Below are 21354 nucleotides of genomic sequence, written 5' to 3'. Positions count from 1 at the left end.
TGTCAACATCCGCTGGATCATTGAAAAAGCAAGAGAGTTCCAGAAAAACATCTATTTCTGCTTTATTGACTATGCCAAAGCCTTTGACTGTGTGGATCACAATGAACTGTGGAAAATTCTGAAAGAGATGGGAATACCAGACCATCTGACCTGCCTCTTGAGAAACCTGTATGCAGGTCAGGAAGCAACAGTTCGAACTGGACATGGAACAACAGACTGGTTCCAATAGGAAAAGGAGTACGTCGAGGCTGTATATTGTCACCCTGCTTATTTAACTTATATGCAGAGTACATCATGAGAAACGCTAGGCTGAAAGAAACACAAGCTGGAATTAAGATTGCCGGGAGAAATATCAATAACCTCAGATATGCAGATGACACCACCCTTATGGCAGAAAGTGAAGAAGAACTAAAGAGCCTCTTGATGAAAGTGAAAGAGGAGAGTGAAAAAGTTGGCTTAAAGCTCAACGTTCACAAAACTAAGATCATGGCATCTGGTCCCATCACTTCATGGCAAATAGATGGGGAAACAGTGGAAACAGTGTCAGATTTTATTTTTGGGGGCTCCAAAGTCACTGCAGGTGGTGATTGCAGCCATAAAATTAAAAGACGCTTACTCCTTGGAAGGAAGGTTATGGCCAACCTTGATAGCATATTTAAAAGCAGACACATTACTTTGCCAACAAAAGTCCGTCTAGTCAAGGCTATGGTTTTTTCAGTGGTCATGTATGGATGTGAGAGTGGGACGGTGAAGAAAGCTGAGAGCCGAAGAATTGATGCTTTTGAACTGTGGTGTTGGAGAAGACTCTTGAGAGTCCCTTGGACTGCAAGGAGATCCAATCAATCCATCCTAAAGGAGATCAATCCTGGGTGTTCATCGGAAGGACGGATGTTGAAGCTGAAACTCCAAAACTTTGGCCACCTCATGAGAAGAGCTGACTCATTGGAAAAGACCCTAATGCTGGGTAGGATTGGAGGCGGGAGGAGAAGGGGACGACAGAGGATGAGATGGTTGGATGGCATCACTGACTCGATGGACATGGGTTTGGGTAGACTCTGGGAGTTGGTGATGGACAGAGAGGCCTGGCGTACTGCAATTCATGGGGTTGCAAAGATTCGGACATGACTGAGCAACTGAACTGAACAGAATCTAGTCCACGTTTATTTAAAGTTGTAATGACAGCACAATAAAGGTCTCTTTTCTTTTAAAGAAATTCAGTAGTATTATGTACACTATAAGTTAAATGCAATGAAGTTACTCAATCAAATTTAAGGAGATAGGAAAAAGGAACATAGTACTTTTAAGACATTAATTTTTTTATATTCTGGCAAATGGGCCTGTTTACTTCCAAAGCACGTTAACAGCAACTTCAGTCTTCAGTTCAGTCGCTCATTCGTGTCCGACTCTTTGTGACCCCATGAACCTCAGCACGTCAGGCCTCCCTGTCCATCACCAACTCCCAGAGTTCACCCAAACTCACGTCCATCGAGTCAGAGATGCCATCCAACCATCTCATCCTCCATTATCCCCTTCTCCTTCTGCCTTCAATCCTTTCCAACATCAGGGTCTTTTCAAATGAGTCAGCTCTTCACATCAGGTGGCCAAATATTGGAGTTTCAGCTTCAACATCAGTCCTTCCAATGAACACCCAGGACTGATTTCCTTTAGGATGGACAGGATGGATCTCCTTGCAGTCCAAGGGACTCTCAAGAGTCTTCTCCAACACCACAATTCAAAAGCATCAATTCTTCAGCGCTCAGCTTTCTTTGTAGTCCAATTCTCACATCCATACATGACTGCTGGAAAAACCATAGCCTCGACTAGACAGACCTTTGTTGGCAAAGTAATGTCTCTGCTTTTTAATATGCTGTCTAGGTTGGTCATAACTTTCCTTCCAAGAAGTAAGCGTCTTTTAATTTCATGGCTGCAATCACCATCAGCAGTGATTTTGGAGCCCAAAAAAATAAAGTCAGCCACTGTTTCCACATCTATTTGCCATGAAGTGATGGGACCAGATGCCATGATCTCAGTTTTCTGAATGTTGAGCTTTTAGCCAACTTTTTCACTCTCCTCTTTCACTTTCATCAAGAGGCTCTTTAGTTCTTCTTCACTTTCTGTCATAAGGGTGGTGTCATCTGCATATCTGAGGTTATTGATATTTCTCCCGGCAATCTTGATTCCTCCTTGTGTTTCATCCAGCCCAGCGTTTCTCATGATGTACTCTGCATATAAGTTAAATAAGCAGGGTGACAATATACAGCCTTGACGTACTCCTTTTCCTATTTGGAACCAGTCTTTTGTTCCATGTCCAATTCTAACTGTTGCTTCTTGACCTGCATACAGGTTTCTCAAGAGGCAGGTCAGGTGATCTGGTATTCCCATCTCTTTCAGAATTTTTCCACAGTTTATTGTGATCCACACAGTCAAGGCTTTGGCATAGTCAATAAAGCAGAAATAGATGTTTTTCTGGAACTCTCTTATATCTTCTGTCTTATATCTTATAACTTCTGCCTTGTATCTTCCAAAAGTAACAAGATACATTTTCATACCCATTATCTATTTAATCTCAATGGGATCTGTCAGCCTCCTAAATTACATTTTCCAACAAGGCCTAGAAGAGTTACTAAATTTTAACCTGCTTATTTGTTAGTCTCATTTGTTTTTTAAGAGGCAGATGGCAAATACTAAGTTTAGATCTAAGTATTAAATATATTCTATTAACAGCTCCCTTTCTACAGCTGTAGTGTACTGAAATACAGGAGGGGATTTCAATGACAGAGTCATGGCAAAACAAATCAAATGAGAGTTTTGTGCAACTATTACAAAGAAAATGCCTACCTCTCTGGAAGCCCCATAAGCTGATGACAGCTCATGGAAAGCTCTGGAAAGAAGTCATCATATTTGTTTCCTCAAGGACAAAAACCAACCAAAAAACCCTCAGAATTTTGCTGTCATTGGTTTGTAGCAATTGCTGCTACAACTACTACAAGAAGGCAAAAGCCAAGAGAGAAAACAAAAAATAATAAACAAAAAGACAAGTGCAGGAAGAGAACTTGCTTATGTTTTCATAACAATAGTTCTAGATCTACAGCTTGGTAAATATTAACATACTCAATTTTGTAATTCAAAGCATTTTGAATTATTCAGTACTTGGAATAATTCCAGTTTGACTTTATTGTGACTTTCTCAGGTGACAGTGAAACTAGACATAATTCACTATGCAAAATGGAAAACATCAGTGCTGACCTTAATTATAACAATCCCAAGTACTATGCGTGAGCATGTTACAAGGGGCACAGTAGTCAAATCACGTAAGGGACGACAGTCTCATTTCTTACAGCGCAACTACATTTATTAATTTATTTCTTCTATCACCTGTGTCATCTATACAGTACGAGTACAGACTCAAGTACCAGCGATTAAGCATCCATTCAGCATTACACAAGTGTGATTTACCTTCTCCCATGTCTCTGACACACTGCTCTAAAACATGTGCTTTGCTGTTCAAGAAAAACCATGTCTAACTTGAGACCATGAACCTCAAGACCCAAGAGCCACAGCAACAGCCTACTGTGAGTTACCAAAATATCTGATCTGCATACAGTATTTAAATACCTTAATTCCTAGTTTGTGTAGTCCAGAACAACATTATAAACCACTTTCCTTTTTTTTTTGGTCACGCTGCACAGTTTACAGGATCTGTTTCCCATCCAGGGACTGAATCCAGGCCATGGCAGTGAAAGCACCATACCCTACCCACTAGGACCAGGGAACTCACATAAAGCAAACTCTTAAAGAGCAGTGACAAACAAAGCCACTTGTTAAGTGTCAAGAAGAACTGTCATTTCCTTAGCAACAGAGCTTGTAAATATAATAGAAAATAACTGAGGACAATGTGGGTTTTAGTAGAAGGAAACAAAATAATTACATCAAATTCTTTTACATCTCATCTGTAGATTTAGACTAGAGAATGTCAAATTACAACTGCTTTGCTGTGTATATATAAGGCAGCTTAGAAAAATGGCTCACTATAAAAAACAATGGAACACTAAAATAAGTATCAATCACCAGATTAAGCTACCTTCAAAATAGGGTTGCCGTAGTTGTTTTAATGTTACGTTTCCACTAAGCATGTCACACCGAGTCTGAGGTGGGTGATCTTCTGTCACCCAGGCACTGTAACAGCCATCAATCAGTGTTTTGGTGACCACATTTTAAAAATACACCAAGGCTAAATTTTCTACACTGGTAACACTCAACTTCCTATAGCCACAAACATATCTGACTAACTCAAAAACCCTAAAGATAATAAAAATATTTTGTTTCATTGGGGGGGTGTGCTTAAACTGAAATGTTACACTTGACTTTAATGACTCTTAGGTTTCCCCTTGTAAACTATGGCTCTCAGCTATTTAATTTTTATAGTTCCACATATATCTTCTATTTGCAAAATGCTTAGTCAATAGAATCTTGAATCTAGTATACATAAAAAGCTTTAAAAAATATGTATGCGGTATAATCCATCTCTGGTAACGGTAGACTAGATTTTTTGGAACAATTCTCAAATTATAAACAACTAAAAATGCTGGAAGATAAAAATCCTCTAAAAAACAATAAAGAGGTAACAAATGAAAATGAAGGTGAAAGTGTTAGCCACTCAGTCGTGTCCAGCGCTTTGTGACCCCATGGTCTGTACAGTCCATGGAATTCTCTGGGACAGAATACTGGGGTGGGTAGCTGTTCTCGTCTCCAAGAAGCTCTCCAAGGGAGCTTCCCAACCCAGGGATTGAACACAGGTCTCCCACATCGCAGACAGATTCTTTATCATCTGAGTCACCAGGAAAGCCCTAACCTTTAGAATAGCAGAAAAAAAAGATCATTTATCATTTTTATATTAAACACTTAATGGAAAATATTTTATGAATAATGTAGGATAGAATAAAATGAAAATTCTATCAGAAAGTGAAAAATTATATTAGAAATCTTAACATACATTTTGACAGAGTAAGCCCAAATATTTAGTCTATGTTTTCCTGAGTTTGAAGGTATATATATACCAAGATGCCTGTCAACTGTTAATCACAAATCTGGAACATATCGATGATTCTAGATTTCAAAAACATCTTTAATAGATTCTAACTTCTCATTGGTTCTGATTTTTTTGCACTTGCATCATCAAAATGCAATAGTTTTGAAAATTTGATACCTCATAATCTTGTTGAAAATGGGATCCACTCTGCTTCATCACTGCAAAACATTTTCATTTATAGTGAACAAGAGAACACAAATGAACAAGAGAACCAAAGACAGAAAGTCTGTAAAGAAGCCATAGGAACTAGCTGCTCAACAGCAGCAGTGAAAGCAAAACAGCGGAAAGAAAATGTGCTGCAAGAAAAAATATTCCAAGCTAAAATACTAGACTGTGGTTGATTGTTTTAAGGCCACAAATCCTTCTCATTTGTCTTTTTTTTTATTGGAGTATAGCTGCTTTACAATGTTGTGTTAGTTTCTACTATAAAGCACAGTGAACCAGTTACACGTATACATATATCCACTCGTTTTTAGAGTTCCTTCCCACTTAGGTCACCACAGGTCACTGAGTAGAGTTTGCTGTGCTATACAACAGGTTCTCAAGAGAGGGAATCTCATCTCTCCATTCTTTGGAATGTGGGTTTGGCCATCTGACTTGCTCTAGTCAACGAAATAGTTCAGTTCAGTTCAGTTCAGTCGCTCAGTCGTGTCCGACTCTTTGTGACCCCATGGATTGCAGCACACCAGGCCTCCCTGTCCATCAACTCCCGGAGCTTACTCAAACTCATGTCCATTGAGTTGGTGATGCCATCCGACCATCTCATCCTCTGTCGCCCCCTTCTCCTCCCGCCTTCAATCCTTTAGGATGGACTGGTTGGATCTCCTTGCAGTCCAACGGATTCTCAAAGAGTCTTCTCCAACACCACAGTTCAAAAGCATCAATTCTTCGGCGCTCAGCTTTCTTTATAGTCCAACTCTCACATCCATACATGACTACTGGAATTAGCAAATAGGAAAACAGAAGCTTGAAAAGTACCTGTGTACTGGAGTTTGCCATTTCTATATTGCTTTTTGAACCCAGCCACCATAAGAAGGAGGTCAGCCTAGCCAGCTGAGAGATATAAGACATACATTGTCCAGTTCTTTTCTCACCTTACCAAACCACCAGACATGTAAGTGAGACCATCTGGGACTGCGCCCCTAGCTGATTTGACAAATGACTACAGACAAGACACCGTGTAGATCAGAGACAAGCCATCCCATTGAGCCCTGACCAAACTGCTGACTCACAGATTCATGAGAAAATAGTTGTTTGTTGTTTTTTTTTTTTTGAGTCATTAAGTTTGGGATGGTTTGTTAGCTAGAAATAGATCAGTTCAGTCACTTGATCATGTCCGACTCTTTGCGACCCCATGGACTGCAGTACACCAGGCTTCCCTGTTCATCACCAACTCCTGGAGCTTGCTCAGACTCATGTCTATCAAGTCGGTGCTGCCATCCAACCATCTCATCTTGTCGCCCCCTTCTCCTCCTGCCTTCTGTCTTTCTCAGCATCAAGGTCTTTTCCAATAAGTCAATCCTTCACATCAGGTGGCCCAAGTTTTGGAGCTTCAGCTTTAGCATCAGTCCTTCCAGTGAATATTCAGGATTGATTTCCTTCAGGACTGACTGGTTTCATCTCCTTGCTGTCCAAGGGACTCTCAAGAGTCTTCTCCAACACCACAGTTCAAAAGCATCAATTCTTCAGTGCTCAGCTTTCTTTATGGTGCAACTCTCACATCCATACATGACTACTGGAAAAACCATGGCCTCGACCTTTGTTGGCAAAGTAATGTCTCTGCTTTTTAATATGTGTGCTGTCTAGGTTGGTCATAGCTGTTCTTCCAAGGAGCAAGCATCTTCTAATTTCATGGCTGCAGTCACCATCTGCAGTGATTTTGGAGCCCAAGAAAATAGTTTCTCACTGTTTCCAGTTTCCCCATCTATTTGCCATCAAGTGATGGGACTGGATGCCATGATCTTAGCTTTTTGAATGTTGAGTTTTAAGACAGTTTTTTCACTCTCCCCTTTCACTTTCATCAAGAGGCTCTTTGGTTTTTCTTCACTTTCTGCCATAAGGGGGTGTCATCTGCGTATCTGAGGTTATTGATATTTCTCCCAGCAATCTTGATTCCAGCTTGTGATTCATCCAGCCCAGCATTTTGCATGATGTACCCTGCATATAAGTTAAATAAGCAGGGTGATAATATACAACCTTGACGTACTCCTTTCCCAATTTGGAACCAGTCCATTGTTCCATGTCCAGTTCTAACTGTTGCTTCTTGACCTGCATACAGATTTCTCAGGAGGCAGGTCAGGTGGTCTGGTATTCCCATCTCTTAAAGAATTTTTCAGTTTGTTGTGATCCACACAGTCAAAGGTTTTGGCATAGTCAAAGAAGCAGAAGTAGATGTTTTCCTGGAACTCTCTTGCTTTTTCTATGATCCAGTAGATGTTGGCAATTTCATCTCTGGTTCCTCTGCCTTTTCTAAAACCAGGTTGAACATCTGGAAGTTCTCAATTCATGTACTGTTGAAGCCTGGCTTGAAGAATTTTGAGCATTACTTTGCTAGCGTGTGAGATGAGTGCAACTGTGTGGTAGTTTGATCATTCTTTGGCATTGTCTTTCTTTGGGATTGGAATGAAAAACTGACCTTTTCCAGTCCTGTAGCCACTGCTGAGTTTTCCAAATTTGCTGGCATATTGAGTGTAGCACTTTCACAGCATCATCTTTTAGGATTTGAAATAGCTCAACTGGAATTCCATCACTTCCACCAGCTTTGTTCATAGTGATGCTTCCTAAGGCCCACTTGACTTCACACTCCAGCATGTCTGGCTCTAGGTGAGTGATCACACCATCATGGTTATCTGGGTCACGAAGGTCTTTTCTGTATAGTTCTTCTATGTATTCTTGCCACCTCTTCTTAATATCTTTTACTTCGGTTAGGTTCATACTGTTTCTGTCCTTTATTGTGCCTTTCTTTGCATGAAATGTTCCCTTGGTATCTCTAACTTTCTTGAAGAGATCTCTAGTCTTTCCCATTCTATTGTTTTCCTCTATTTCTTTGCACTGATCACTTAGGAAGGCGTTCTTATCTCTCCTTGCTATTCTTTGGAACTCGGCATTCAGACAGATACATCAGAAATAGATAACTGATACCTAGACCCAGCAAAAATATCTTTTAAGAGTAAGAGAATAAAGATATTTCTGGACAAGCAAAACCTGACAGCTGGGCAGCAGGAGACTCTCACTAGAAGATGTTTTTTTAAAAATGTAGGTGGAAGGAAAGTGACCCTAGATGGAAGCTTAGAGGTGCAAGAAGTTGTGAGGAGCAAACAAAACACTAGGAAATCTGTAAACACTGTGCTTCTGTAACATAACAGTGATAGTGTCTCTGCCAGCAACCAGTTCCAAACACTAGGATTTATTTACCTGAGGCTTCTGGGTATTTTTAAAAAATCACCCTAGGTACAACTAGGGTTTAGAATCACTGACAAATAGCTTACATCTGTACATTTAATGTTGGCATTAATCCCCACCTTCCTCCGCATTTTATTTGGCTTGCCTTTTTTGAAGTTACTGACTTGTGGTTCTGCACTAACATATAAGTTTTTAAAAAATGTATTATCTCTGTAATACAAAGTGGCTTACTTTTGGATGTACAAAGGCCTAAATAACAATTACTATATAATTTCTAATTATTCAACATTTCTCATCAACAGAATACTACTATAAATTCACAGGTACTTCTCAGTTGCAAACACCCAAGAAAACTGCAAGTCAGGCTAAAGCTAAACTGGTCTTCTGCTTAAGGTTCTTCTACAGTATATTCAGCAAAATTGTAACTAACACAAAAGACCAGGCTGCAGGCCATTTGTTAACAGACAGCAGCAGATCAGGATACTGGGCTACTCAACTGTTAACTGCTCATTTCCTTAAATTGTTCTATTGACTAAATATGGATGATGGTGCTTATTATCCTCCCAGTTAGTTTAGTGCTAAAGAATCTGCCTGCCAATGCAAGAGAGGTGAGTTCGATACCTGGACGGGAAGATCCCCTGGAGAAGGAAATGGCAACTCACTGCAGTATTATTGCCTGGAAAAACCCATGGCAAGAGGAGACTGGCAGGCTACAGTCCATGAGGTCACAAACAGTGGGACACGACTGAGCACCCATGCACACTTATTATCTAACTTAAATTACAAATCTCAGAATTAAAATAAACCCCCAAATAAATCCTTTAAAGGATTTAGATCTCTAATCTTTAAAGGATTAAAGATTTCCAAAATAATGAATTTTGGCTGCAATACCCAAATAAGTAAGAAGGGGTGGAATCAATATAAGGAACAAGAAAACAATGCACCTAACAGATAATGTAAATGAATAGAATATATGACCCATGCTTTATTGATTTTAAAATGCACCATTATTTTATTTACCACTGGGGGGGGGGGCTCTGCCGATTATAACTTTGTCATAAAATTTAAGATACATGGTGATTTCAAAAACGTTAAGGTAAGGAACTTCCCTGGTGGTCCAGTGGCTAAGACTCCACACTTCCAATGCAGGGAGCCAGGGTTCAATCCCTGGTCAGGGAACTAGGTTCCATGTAACACAACTAAAAAAGCCTGCACGGTGCAAATAAGACCCAGCACAGCCAAATAAATAAATAAAAATATTTTCTATATGTTAAGGTGAAAAATATGTTTTAGATTCAATAAAATATGGTACGTGACAAAGCATTATAACCAAATTTTTCTCTTTTAAAATTCTTTAAAACTTTTCCATTAAATCTCCCAACCAAACCAACCACACCACCCGATTTAACATCAAAATACAGCCTCAAAGAAATAACACATTCTCTATGCAGTAGGCAAATATATCAATGAAACTATGCTGTATCTATGAAGAAAGAGCAATAGTCAAGTTCATTACCATTCCTAAAGCAGCATCACAAAGATGTACACATCCAGGACCAAGCACAAGGGTAAGAACAAGGATGTGTGAGTGCTCTCTTCATCTCAAACCCCAGGCTAGCTTAACAGTGTCATGCACACAGCTTCCAATTAATACAAGTCCACACTGGATACAACTAGGGATTATCATACTAAATGATTTAAATCAAAAAGAGAAAGACAACTACCATATGACATCACTTACATGTGGAATCTAAAATATGACACAAATGAACCTATCTATGAAAGAGCCTCTTGATGAAGGTGAAGGAGGAGAGTGAAAAAGTTGGCTTAAAGCTCAACGTTCAGAAAACTAAGATCATGGCATCTGGTCCCATCACTCCATGGCAAATAGATGGGGAAACAGTGGAAACAGTGTCAGACTTTATTTTTTGGGCTCCAGAATCACTGCTGATGGTGACTGCAGCCATGAAATTAAAAGACGCTCACTCCTTGGAAGGAAGGTTATGGCCAACCTAGATAGCATATTTAAAAGCAGAGACATTACTTTGCCAACAAAAGTCCGTCTAGTCAAGGCTATGGTTTTTCCAGTGGTCACGTATGGATGTGAGAGTTGGACGGTGAAGAAAGCTGAGTGCCGCAGAATTGATGCTTTTGAGCTGTGGTGTTGGAGAAGACTCTTGAGAGTCCCTTGGACTGCAAGGAGATCCAATCAATCCATCCTAAAAGAGATCAATCCTGGGTGTTCATTGGAAGGTCTGATGCTGAAGCTGAAACTCCAATACTTTGGCCACCTCATGCGAAGGGTTGACTCATTGGAAAAGACCCTAATGCTGGGTAGGATTGGGGGCGGGAGGAGAAGGGGACGACAGAGGATGAGATGGTTGGATGGCATCACCAACTTGATGAACATGGGTTTGGGTAGACTCCAGGAGTTGGCGATGAACAGAGAGGCTTGGCGTGCTGCAGTTCATGGGGTCACAAAGAGTCGGACACGACTGAGCGACTGAACTGAACTGAACTGATGAAAGAGAAGTAGAGTTATGGACATACAGAAACTGCCAGAGGTTGCTGAGAGAGACAGGATTGGGGAGAGGATGAAGTGGGAGCCTGGAGTTAGGAGATGTATGCTCTTTAAATAGAATGGATAAACAAGGTCCTACTGCACAGCACAGAGAACTATATTCAGTATTCTGTGACAAACCATAATGGAAAAAAAAAAAAAAAAAATCAATGTTGGGAATTCCCAGGCAGTCCAGTGGTTAGGACTCTGCAGTTTTGTTGCCAAGGGCCAGGGTTCAACCTCTAGTCTAGGAACTAATAAGATCCTACGAGCCTCGCAGTGCAGCCCCCCAAAAAAAGCATTATATATATAACTGAATCACTTTGCTGTACCACAGTAATTAACTCAATATTGTAAATCAACTATGCTTCAAGAAAAAAATAATTTTTTAAAAGTCCATATCAACTATAAAAACTGAGAAATTTGGTAAATTCTATAAAGATGAAGGCTATATAATGAGATACAACATGACAGTTTTCTTACTGAAGCTGACACTAATTCAGATGGATTGTAAACAATTTAAAAAGAGCTGCAGCAGCACTTCTCTGATGGTCCAATGGTTAAGAATCCACCTGCCAATGCAGGAGACACTGGTTTGTTCCCTGGTCTAGGAAGGTTCCACAAGACACGGGGCAACTAGGCCTGAGCACCACAACTCCTGAGTCCACGTGCTGCACTGGGGCCCGAGCACTCTAGAGCCAGCACTCGGGAACAAGAGCAGTCACTGCAACAAGGAGCCCGCACACCGCAACTCGAGAGGAGCCCCGCTGGCCACAGCTAGACAGCCCAGGTGCAGCAATGAAGGCCCTGCACAGCCGAAAATAATCACACAGAGTTATACATGTGTCATATACTAGACTGTGAGAACATGTTCTGGATGTTCTGTAAAGAGACATGCAGTGTTTGAGGTTTTGTGCTGTACAAACAACCTCCACAATCTTGTAGTGTCTTCTTTTAACCTTTTAAAAACTGGAAAGACAACTCTTACCTCCAGAGACACAAAACCAGCTTGTGGGCTGGATTTGGGCCATAGGCTGTAGTTTGCAATCTTCAGTCTAAGATATGAATGGGCATGAATAGGTGCTTCAAAAGACAAGGTTGTGAAGAAATTAGAGAACTAATCTACTCTAGATTTTAATTTAATAGCCATTTGGTGATGCTTTAACAAGAACTGCTAAGCCAAAAAAAAGCAAAGAAGCTTACTGAAGAAAAGGCTTATTTTTTATTCTTTTCACTTAAAATGTAAACTTTGACAAGGTTCTGTTTACTCATGATCCTGAATGAGTACCTGAAGAAGTATTTTATTTTTAGGAGTACTAATTCTAATTTAGAAAAACAGACAATTGAGATCTTACTGAGAGCAAATCATTTTTTTCCAATGACTTATCATACTTTATACATGGGACCCTACCCTCCATAAACCTGGGCTTCAATATAAACACACAAAAATAACTTTCAAAGGATCATCCTATTTTTCTTTTGCTAATACCAAAGCCTACCGAGGTTCTGATAACCATCAAGGAGAATTAAGTCTCTAGGACTACTAAAAAGCTAAGCCTAAGGCAAGAGTTTTTGTATTTGTGCTGCCTAATATATACTTGCTTATCGAAAGGTAAATAAATTTACTGCTGAGTTTTATATAAATAGTGTTTTCAGTAGCTATTAAGAGAAACTTAGAAACTGAATGCCAGTTCAGGAGATGTCTGTCAAATTACCGGTATATGTACCCTAAGCTCTTCCTATGTAGAGTATGAGAAATGGAATAGTTCAAGAAATGAAGTATGTCCTACCATATCAGTAAACAAAGATGTCAAAGTCATCGGCAGGAGCTGGTGAGCCCCGAGGGAACTCAGGAAGGAAAAAGAGTACCTGCCATCTAGCAGCCAGCAGACTACAGTCACTCCCTAAGGTGAGCGAGGAGCATAGCAAAGGAACAATCTCAGTGAGCCCAGACTCTCTCATCTTCCCATACATAGAAAAGCGCTGAATTCCTAAACTTGACATATCTGGCTTCTTTAATTAGCAGTAACCATGTACTGTTTTGACTGTCTTTTGTTGCAGAACTCCTATATATCCTAGCTCCTCCCCTCGCCTCCTCCTTGCTGTTTCTCAGAGCTATCTCCTGGGCTGCAGCCCTCATTTTGCCCCAAGTAAGTTAAAATTTAACTCTCACCTCTCACATTGTGCAATTTTTTTTTTCAACGGGTAAAACTTTTCCAAATTTAAAAACCAGACCCACAGAAGTTCTAAGTAAATCTATTCTGATGTTGTTTGAATCACAAAGGAAATCAACACCCAAAAGCAGGTTCTAGAAATGTTTCTTTTAACAAAACAACTCCGCAGAGTTAATATTGGCCATGACTATGGACCTAGAAATGCAAAAGAAGCACAGCTTTCTAAAAGACTAATCCATAACAGAAATACAAAAGTGAAAATTATAAAACACAAAGGGGAGAATTGATAATTTGCTTGAAGTATTCTGACTTCACACTAAAACATTCTTACAACCATGACCTAAACTTGCTCCCCATTCTCTGTTAAAACTAAAAAAAATGAGTAAGACATAATTTTGTGGGTTTTGTAGGTTTTCTTCATTCGTTTGCTTTTTGTTTGTTTTTAACTAATCAGACCTAAGTAGCAATGAATTTGATCTCCTTTTTAAAAAACTGTTGATTACTCAGGATTGATGAATGAGCCTGAGACAAGAAGGAAATGGACCAAAATTGATCTCATTAGAGTAGGTAAAAGCTTTCTGTAGAACTTGGCCAATTAATGCCACAACCCTAAAGCCACTGGCTCGCATGAATCCTGTCTGTGGTGCAGCACAGTCTACTTTACCCCTGAGCTCTGCAGGGGTTCTTGCTCTACAAAGCTCAACTTCAGAGTAAGTACAGTTAAGTGTGTTTTACGAGAACTAAATGTAAACTGTTTGTAAGAAATCAATAGACAATGTCTAATAAAAAAAGAGAACAACCAAAGTATTCTACTTAAAAATCAGATAAATACAAGAATACAAGAACTAAAAACAGCTCAAAGTAGGGAGAACTAAAATAGGATTTAACAGTTTTACATTATAAACTTGGTTGTACTCTGATCTTAATTTTTATATGTTAAAACTATGTATGTACTACTGAATAAAAAAAAAGAGGAAGAGACAAAATCCACATGCCTGCCAGGATACATGAAATCCATGCGAATACGGGAGCATTTTCTGAAGATGTACTCCTATTCTATTCTGCTATGCTTCAGTTTACAAAGAAAGCTATCTGGTCTAGAGCTGCTGGTACTGTTTTAACTCCCCCAAAATACTATTTGCATGGATTATCGTGAATCATCCAGCTAAGACAAGATTTAAGAAGAGATCTCTGAAACAATGTTTTTACAAGATAACATGGTCTAAGAAGGCATTTCAGTAATCTTTAACTAACTGAAAACAGGTAAATATGTCCTGAAAGTTCTGCATTTAATAGCCAGCTCTTAATAAGGGCTTCCTGGGTGGCTGAGATGGTAAAGAACCTGCCTACAATGCGGGAGACCTGGGTTTGATCCCTGGGTTGTGAAGATCCCCTGGCAGAGGAAATGGCAACCCACTCCAGTGTTCTGGCCTAGAGAATTCCTAAGGACAGAGGAACCTGGTGGGTTACAGTCCATGAGGTCACAAAGAGTTGGTCACAACTGAGCAATAAGCAAACAGCACAGCAACAGCTCTTAATAATCCACATAAATGAGTTGGTACCCTAAATGAGAGCATTCGAGGCTGCCCCAGGAATGTTGAATAGCAATACCGTACCAGGATTTGAGACAGTAAATGCATAAATTGTTTTAAAAACTCAAGAGATCTTCCAGAATAGTTGAATCTTATGCTGTACCAGTTTAAAACATGTATCTAAATCCTAAAAAGTTATAAAGATGCTAAATCAAAGAACTAAATTGAAAACGTTGCTTTAAATGGGATCAAGAACAAATCCCAGGGACTTCCCCGGTGGCCCAGTGGTTAAGACTCCATTCTCCCAATGCAGGGAACATGGGTTTGACCCTTGGTCAGGGAACCAAGATCCCACATGCTGCATGGTGCAGCCAACAACAACAACAAAAAAAATCCCAGTGAGGTTTTTCTGGGCTACCAGAAAAATGAGAGATCCAAGGGCGGGGTAAGAGAAAAGCAACTGTGAGAAGCAAACCACACTAACAATAAATTCAATGAGGTTTCTGTTTGTTTTTTAATCAGGGACCACTTTTTCAAACTATCAGTCCAGGTCAGTCGCTCAGTCGTGTCTGACTCTTTGCGACCCCATGAACCTCAGCACACCAGGCCTCCCTGTCCATCACCAACTCCCGGAGTTTACTCAAACTCATGTCCATCGAGTCGGTGATGACATCCAGCCATCTCATCCTCTGTCGTCCCCTTCTCCTGCCCCCAATCCTTCCCAGCATCAGGGTCTTTTCCAATGAGTCAACTCTTCGCATGAGGTGGCCAAAGTATTGGAGTTTCAGCTTCAACATCAGTCCTTCCAATGAACACCCAGGACAGATCTCCTTTAGGATGGACTGGTTGGATCTCCTTGCAGTCCAAGAGACTCTCAAGAGCCTTCTCCAACAGTTCAAAAGCATCAATTCTTCAGGGCTCAGCTTTCTTCACCGTCCAACTCTCACATCCATAACATGACCACTGGAAAAACCATAGCCTTGACTAGACGGACCTTTGTTGGCAAAGTAATGTCTCTGCTTTTTAATATGCTGTCTAGGTTAGTCATAACTTTCCTTCCAAGCAGTAAGTGTCTTTTAATTTCATGGCTGCAGTTACCATCTGCAGTGATTTTGGAGCCCAAAAAATAAAGTCTGACATGGTTTCCACTGCTTCCCCATCTATTTGCCATGAAGTGATGGGACCAGATGCTATGATCTTAGTTTTCTGAATGTTGAGCTTTAAGCCAACTTTTTCACTCTCCTCTCTTACTTTCATCAAGAGGCTTTTTAGTTCCTCTTCACTTTCTGCCATAAGGGTGGTGTCATCTGCATATCTCAGGTTATTGATATTTCTCCTGGCAATCTTGATTCCAGCTTGTGCTTCCTCCAGCCCAGCGTTTCTCATGATGTATTCTGCATATAACTTAAATAAGCAGGGTGACAATATACAGCCTTGATGTACTCCTTTTCCTATTTAAAAACCTGTTTTTTAATCAGGGACCCTTTTTTTCAAATTATAAGTACAGTTAATAAATGTTGTTTAGCTCTTTTTTCTAGTGAGTGACAGGCCTGTACTTCATTCACATTATTTGCAGAGATGTACATGATATAATCTTTTCCCAAAAACTCCAACTAAGAATTACTAATTAAGAAAAATAATTATGAAACATTTACAATGTTTTGTGACTTAGAAGTAAGCAGTTAACCAATCTGAGATAAGGAGATGCTTCCTGTTTTACTTTACCATGTTCACTTGAAGAACAATTCAGTTAGGTGGTATTTTTCTGTCAGGTTACATCACTCAGTAGTAGTAACTGGCAAGTCCTTTATTGAGAGGTTTTTGAAGAGATCAACTAACGTTTGTGAACAACAAAATGTACAGAACTTCAGACATGCTTAGTTTGCTTTGAACTTATATGCTGTTGGTGCAACAACAAAAGCCAGCAATACTGAACTTTCAGGAATATTATCTCCAACAGTATGAAACTACGTATGTGTGTGTACTTAGTCACTCACTTGTATTTGACTCTTTGCAACTCCATGGACTGTAGCCCAACAGGCTCCTCTCCATGGAATTTTCCAGGGAAGTCTACTGGAGCAGGTTGTCATTTCCTTCTCCAGGCGACCTTCTCGACCCAGGGATCAAACCTGTGTCTCCTGCACTGGCAGGTGGATTACCACTGTGCCACCTGGGAAGTTGAAACTACGTAAGTACAAGACTATTCACTGCAGTATTGCTCATAACCACAAAATGCAGGAAATAAACACTCATGCACAGGAGAGTGGCTGAATAAACTAAGGAAGATCACTATGAATTGATATAAAGTGATTTCTAAGACAATGTTTTAAAAAAGCAAAATACAAAAGAGGATCAAATATGTTTACCTTTCGGGTAAGAAAGAAAGGGAAATAAAATTTACAGCTATCTGCTCACTGTACAAAAAAAAAAAATACAAAGTATAAACTAAAAATTGAGACTGGCTACGCTGGCAATGGGAAGGAAAGGGTGGGAGGATGGGAAAGGGGTAAAAGGTGTAGCAGGGAAGCAATTCTAGTACCATGTTTTTACTGACTCAAAATTTTAAAGATAAGAATCAGGGGAGGCAAAAATGCAATTTAAAAAAAAGCAAATGAAACTAACTAGATTTCAAATGAATTAGCAAAACCATAAGGTAGAGAAGGGAAATGGAGGAGGGAAGATTCACCTGAGTTGCTTATACACAGTTTTTTTTTTTTACTTTATAGCTTCAGCCCAATGACAAAAAGAGTTACAAACAAATTCTGAACTCTGGTTAGTGGGTTTGCTTTCTCCAACCCACAGGATAGGAGAAAACAATGAATAGTTTTAGCATTCTGAAACTATTTCAGTGTCTTATATGATTCAGCAATCAAAAATAATTTATAGAAAATAAGAACCAAGTTTTTCACTGCCATAGAAGGGAATTATAAAGATAAAGAGAAAAAACTAAAATGAACCTTGTGGTACAGGAGGTATCAATATGAATCTAAATCAGCTTTGAATGTATTTACTTACATATGTACACATTGATATGAAGAGATATCTGTGTATACACACACGTGCACATATATATACATCCGTGTACATGTGTGTGCATACGCCTATACGCATGCATGTATATGCATGCACACACACATCTTCTGGTTCTGTCTGCTGAAGCAGTGATACATGAGTAGCAATGAGCACATCCAGCATCCAGACCTTAGCTTCTAAAGACCATTCTCCACAAAAAGTAAACAAGAGTTCCTTATAAAAGTCGTTGATTCCAGGTCTGGGACTGAAAAAGTACAAGATGAGCCTAGAAAACTTCTGGATTCTGGTCCGACAGGGAGAGAGCTTGGAAATCATCATTCCCATCCTCCCAATCAGAAAAAAGCTGAATGAACTGAAAATCAACAACTCTTCTGAAATCCATCAGACCTGAAGTCACAGGGCAAACCCCTGTCCCAAAATTGGAGGTGAAAACAGGAAATCACAGTTTACTGGAAGCTAAAGCCCAGGAGCAGAAGCCCAGAAACTGTTACTGATGATTGCACCGGTGTGCACAGAAATAAACCTTAGCATATTTGGTCAAATGATTTTCAACAAGGGTACCAAGATCATTCAATGGGGAAAGGACAGTCCTTTCAACACATGATGTTGGAAAAATTTAACATCCTCACGCAAAAGACTAAAGTTGGATCACTTACCCTACAGCATGTACAAAATTAACTCAAACTGGAGCAGAGACCTAAATTTAAGAGCTAAAACGATAAAACTCTTAAAAGAAAGCATAGGGGAAATACTTTGTGATGTGAAATTTGGCAATGATTTCTTGGATATGACAGCAAAAGCACAAATAAAAGAAAAAAACAGATAAACAGGACTTCATCAAAATAAAAAACTTCTGTGCATCAAAGGACACAATTGACGGAGTGAAAAGGCAACCCACGGGGTAGGAGAAAATATCTGCAAATCATTTACCTGATATGAGTTTAATATCGTGAATTCATAAAGAACTCCTACAATTCAACAACAAAATGCAAGCTGACTAAAAAAAGGCCAAAGGACTTGAGTAGACATTTCTCCAAAGAAGGCATACAAATGGCCAATAAGCACATGAAGATGCTCAACATCAGTAAAAAATCAGGGAAATGTAAATCAAAAGCACAATATCACTTCACATCCATTGAAATATTATTTTTAGGACTTCCCTGGTGGTCCAGTGGTTAAGACTCCACGCTTACAATGCAGAGAATATGGGTTCAACCCCTGGTCAGGGAACTAAGACCCCACATGCTGCACAGCATGTCTATATATATACATATATATATGTATGTGGAGAAGGCAATGGCACCCCACTCCAGTACTCTTGCCTGGAAAATCCCATGCACGGAGGAGCCTGGTAGGCTACAGTCCATGGGGTCGCTAAGAGTCGGACACAACTGAGCGACTTCACTTTCACTTTTCCTTTTCATGCACTGGAGAAGGAAATGGCAACCCACTCCAGTATTCTTGCCTGGAGAATCCTAGGGATGGCGGAGCCTGGTGGGCTGCCGTCTATGGGATCGCACAGAGTCGGACACGACTGAAGTGACGCAGCAGCAGCAGCAGCAGCAGCATATATGTATGTACAATTTAAAAAATTAAAAAATAGTAAATTCTCTGGTGATCCAGTGGTTAGGACTCATGCTTTCACTGCTGCGGCCTGGGTACAAGCCTGGTGGAGGAACCAGGATCCCACAAGCTCTGCGATGTGGCCAAAATAATAATGTAATAAACAATTAAATGAACAAGTGTTAGAGATGATGTGAACAAACTAGAACTTTGTCCACTGCTGATGGGAATGTAAATTGGTGGCAGCCACTGCAGAAAACAGTATAGTCATACCTCCAAAAATTTAAAACAGAATAATCATAAAATCCAGCAATTCTACTTCTGAACATATATATATACACCCAAAAGAACTGAAAGCAGAGTCTCAGATATTTGTAAACCTATGTCCAAAGCAGCATTATTCACAAGAGCCAAAAAGTGGAAGCAACTCAAGTTGACTGATGGCTGAATGGATAAATAAAACATCATCTGGACATACAATCAAATAGTATTCAGCTTTAAAAAGGGAAATTCTGACACATGCTACAACACGAGTGAAACGAAAACATTACGTGAAATAGGCCAGACACGAAAGAACAAATACTGTATGATTCCACTTAAATGAGGTATTGCTGCTGCTGCTGCTAAGCCGCTTCAGTCGTGTCCGACTCTGTGCGACCCCACAGATGGCAGCCCCCCAGGCTCCCCTGTCCCTGGGATTCTCCAGGCAAGAACACTGGAGTGGGTTGCCATTTTCTTCTCCAATGCATGAAAGTGAAAAGCAAAGGTGAAGTCACTCAGTCGTGTCTGACTCTTAGCGACCCCATGGACTGCAGCCCACCAGGCTCCTCCGTCCATGGGATTCTCCAGGCAAGAGGACTGGAGTGGGGCGCCATCGCCTTCTCCGATATGAGGTACTAGAGGAATCAAATTCAGAGACAGAAACAGAATGGTGGCTGCAGGGGCTGGGGAGAGGGAGAGTGGATAGTTAGTGTTTCATGGCTGCAGTGTCAGCTGGGATGATAAATAGTTCTGCAGACGACGCTGCTGCTGGTCTCACAGTGTGAAGATACATTTTGAACTGCAGATCTAAAAAAAAATGTTTTAAATGGTAAATTCTATGTTGTGTATATTTTACCACAATAAAAACTGGGAAAAAGTGGATGATGGCACAGTTTCGGGCTGTTTTCGAACTTGTACATTGCTGGTACAACAATAAAACAAGCAGTGTGGGAGATGCCAAGGTTGAAAACAAATGATACAAAAACCAGATACTCCTTGTTTGCATTAGTGGCAGAGAATCGTAAAATAATTAAGTTTCTAATTACTCTTAGCCAACATAATGTTACTTTCTTTCTTCATCTGGGATTTACTGAGTGCTGTAAGAGGCACTGGGCTAGGAATGGGGACTAAACAGCTGTGTTGCTGTGAGCAAGCAGACACACCCGGAGCCTGGGAGCCCAGGTGCCACTACAGACACACAGTCAGGTGACACAGTGATCGAGTTCTGGCGCTGCACGATGTACAGAGACACTTCTAGCTCAGCAGAAAAGGCTCACTGTTTGCAATGCTGACATTTTGTATTCTTAAAGCTATAATTCTTCTTTACAGTAGCTACTTACGGTGTTTTTCCCAACTGTTCTGGATCTATTCCAGATTGGCATATATACCACTGTTTGTCTCCTTTCCTATAGGCAACCCAGGTTTACTAAACATTATTTGTGGAGCACAAAGCCCCTGGTGTTTGGCTTCACCTCAAAACTACCTTGCAATACTCAACAACATGATGACTATTCAGTAAGTGACTACATAATTATTTTGGACAGTAGGTATAAACATCTCTATCTACTTTCACTGAAATTTAACTTAAGAAGCAAACAGTTCTGTGGAAAGAAAAAAGAAGAAAAGCAATATAACCTTTACTCTGTGGGACATAGGTTAAACCTAAAATAGGAACTCTCCTGGTTAACTGGTAGGGTCTGTGAAATTCAGAGTTATAGCCTTTTAAGTTCTCCAAAAAAT

The 21354-nt window shown here is 40.0% G+C and overlaps 1 protein-coding gene across 6 annotated transcripts in view; it reads right to left on the bottom strand.

Annotated features, from left to right (window-relative positions):
* Positions 1–21354, bottom strand: part of GLG1 (golgi glycoprotein 1) — a 129241-nt gene that overhangs the window by 84911 nt on the left and 22976 nt on the right. The window contains exon 1 of one of the 6 annotated variants that reach the window (XM_081508714.1): positions 3660–3767. The exons of the other annotated variants lie outside the window; for them this stretch is intronic. Within the exon in view, the coding sequence (XP_081364840.1) occupies positions 3660–3749 (90 nt within the window). The 5' untranslated portion in view covers positions 3750–3767. Of the gene's footprint in view, positions 1–3659; positions 3768–21354 lie in introns of those variants that run through there. 6 annotated transcript variants of the gene reach the window in all.

This window comes from Giraffa tippelskirchi, chromosome 7 (genome assembly GCF_054371585.1).
Source record: "Giraffa tippelskirchi isolate mGirTip1 chromosome 7, T2T-mGirTip1v1.2.pri, whole genome shotgun sequence".
Taxonomy (NCBI): domain Eukaryota; kingdom Metazoa; phylum Chordata; class Mammalia; order Artiodactyla; family Giraffidae; genus Giraffa; species Giraffa tippelskirchi.
The sequence above is the reverse complement of the archived record's forward strand: the minus strand, read 5'-3'. Positions and strand labels throughout refer to the sequence as shown.